This window comes from Halyomorpha halys, unplaced genomic scaffold, assembly GCF_000696795.3.
Source record: "Halyomorpha halys isolate HHAL.00 unplaced genomic scaffold, Hhal_1.1 Scaffold292.1, whole genome shotgun sequence".
Lineage (NCBI taxonomy): Eukaryota > Metazoa > Arthropoda > Insecta > Hemiptera > Pentatomidae > Halyomorpha > Halyomorpha halys.
The window spans coordinates 313,049-315,262 of record NW_027107421.1 but is presented as its reverse complement, the minus strand read 5'-3'; the positions used below and the strand labels follow the sequence as shown (position 1 = coordinate 315,262).

The 2,214-nt window shown below is 31.4% G+C and overlaps 1 protein-coding gene across 1 annotated transcript in view; it reads right to left on the bottom strand.

Moving 5' to 3' along the window:
- Positions 1-2,214, bottom strand: part of LOC106680831 (solute carrier organic anion transporter family member 74D) — a 25,700-nt gene that overhangs the window by 19,814 nt on the left and 3,672 nt on the right. The window contains exon 2 of the mRNA XM_067045688.1: positions 37-267. Within this exon, the coding sequence (XP_066901789.1) occupies positions 37-267 (231 nt within the window). The remainder of the gene's footprint in view (positions 1-36; positions 268-2,214) is intronic.

Here is a 2,214-nt window from a genome sequence, read left to right as displayed (position 1 = left end):
GATGATTAATCAAATACAATTATCATTTTTAATTACCTTGAGATTCCTGCGAAATATTTTTGCTCATGCCATGTTCATAAGTGAGATCGAAGGACTCCTCCCCTGGTCCGTATAGGAAGTGCGGCAGGGCGTTGAGAGCGCAGAAGAGGACAACTGTGTAGACACCGACGGCGATCCATCTCGGTCTGTGGCGTCCCTTTCCGATGTAGTAACTTAATATGGTTGAGATGAACAGTTGGCTGATGTCATTACCAACGGTTATAACACCTAACAAACACAAGTATATCATTAGCTGAACATCTTGACTAAAATCATTAGAAAACAAATCAAATAATTTGTTTTATATATATATTTTCTATTTTATTGTGTGCTATCTTATGATTTTATAGATTGTTGGGGGTACATTAGGCTTAATTCTGCTGGTCTGCTGAGTGTCAATGACTAAGCTAAATGGTTTTTCATATGTGTGTGAAAAGCCTATTTCACAGATTTAACAGAATTATACGAAAGCGAAATTGATGAAGGGAAAAAGTCTGGGTACTCAAAATAGTACAAAAAAAAAAGTATTATACATATCTATGTTTTTGTTTATTTACTGAATAAAAACTTTTTTAAATCGTGTTTCTAGCTCTAGTGGAGCTTATCAAAGTGGAGCGAAACGTAGGTGTATAATAAATTGTTTTCATAATATTTTGAGATTCTTTTTTAACCCCCACCTGGACCATGTTCCTTCATTAATTGCATAAACTCGCCTTATATCTTATGGAACTGAAGTTACTTATTAACGTAAGTTTAAATCTGAGATGTTACATAAACCTTTTCGCTAAAATCGATTCATCAGAAGTGTCATTAAATCTTTGATTTTAAACTTATTAACCATTTTCCAGGAAACAGATTTTGTGGTTTTGATGGAATTCGTGTAATGACCAAACTTGTAGTGTCATTTTTTAAAAATGGATTATAAGAAATAAAAGGTTTAATTAAGAAGTCTACTAAAAAACAAAGAAGGGAAAAAAATCAGAAAATATAGGTCTAGAAATAATCGGTCCCTTAATATCTAATTAATAAATTATAAAAACACTCTTCTTTGTAGCCACATCATGGTTACAACTACAAGAGGGAAAAATACCAATATAATACAAATATTACATATTTATTAAATAATATAATAAAAAAAATTAATGTTCTATTTAGCTGTATATTTAAGATATATTATATCTAAAAATATATAGATTCAGATTCTTTTTTCGCACCTTTTCAGCATAAGGTAAGAAATGATAAATCGAACTCCGTCCATCTTCCAGTTGTTGGTTATTTTTTCAATATTGTTTAATATCATTTTCCTAACCTGTTTTTTGCATCAACATTCTTAAGAAGTTATGTTACTAAGGTTATGTTTTCTACGAAAAATATACAATGTATAATTAGCAATATATAATTTTAAAGGTTTAATAAAATATGACAAAACATCTACGACAAATAGCACAAAAATTGGCCAGGTAAGTAATATTTATTTTAGAATATTGATGCAAACAATAAATCAGGAAAAATAAAACAGTAATGAAAAAAAAAAATCAACATCTGGAAGATGGACGGAGAGTCCGAAACATTGAAGGAATATTTTGTACAAGTTTTGAGTAGGTACTTTATCATTTCTTAGCTTATGCTGAAAAGGTACGAAAAAAGCATCTGAATCTCTATTTTTTATAGATGTAAGTGTATATATACTATTATTATTGCAATGGAAAACAAGATCTGTAATAGCAAATAGTGACAGTTCTAATGAATTCAAACGTGCTTGCAAACGCACGGATTTTCCATTGTTTGGCAAACGTGTGGGACCATATTAGGATAACTAATTAATAATTTTAAATAAACTTGTTGTATCTTTAATTTTTACTCTCACTTATCTTGAATTAAGTTATGCAACAAGTTGAGTAGTTATCTGATGCGCACGCCGCACCATTTCACTTAGAGAAAATTGACGAGTTCTATTTATCTCTTGTCTTTAACCTTGATGTGTCCATCAGGCATTCGGGAGACAGTAAGTTTACGATTTTTGAAACATACTTTACTAAAGGGCCTTCTTCACGTTTGCCAAACTATAGCAAATTCGCAAGCCTGTGGATGAATTAGTGGATCCGTTCAGTTTCGGTTTTTGGGCGCTTGTGCTGCATCGACACGTGTGTGCTCAGTTAGCCGTGTTTTAGAAAT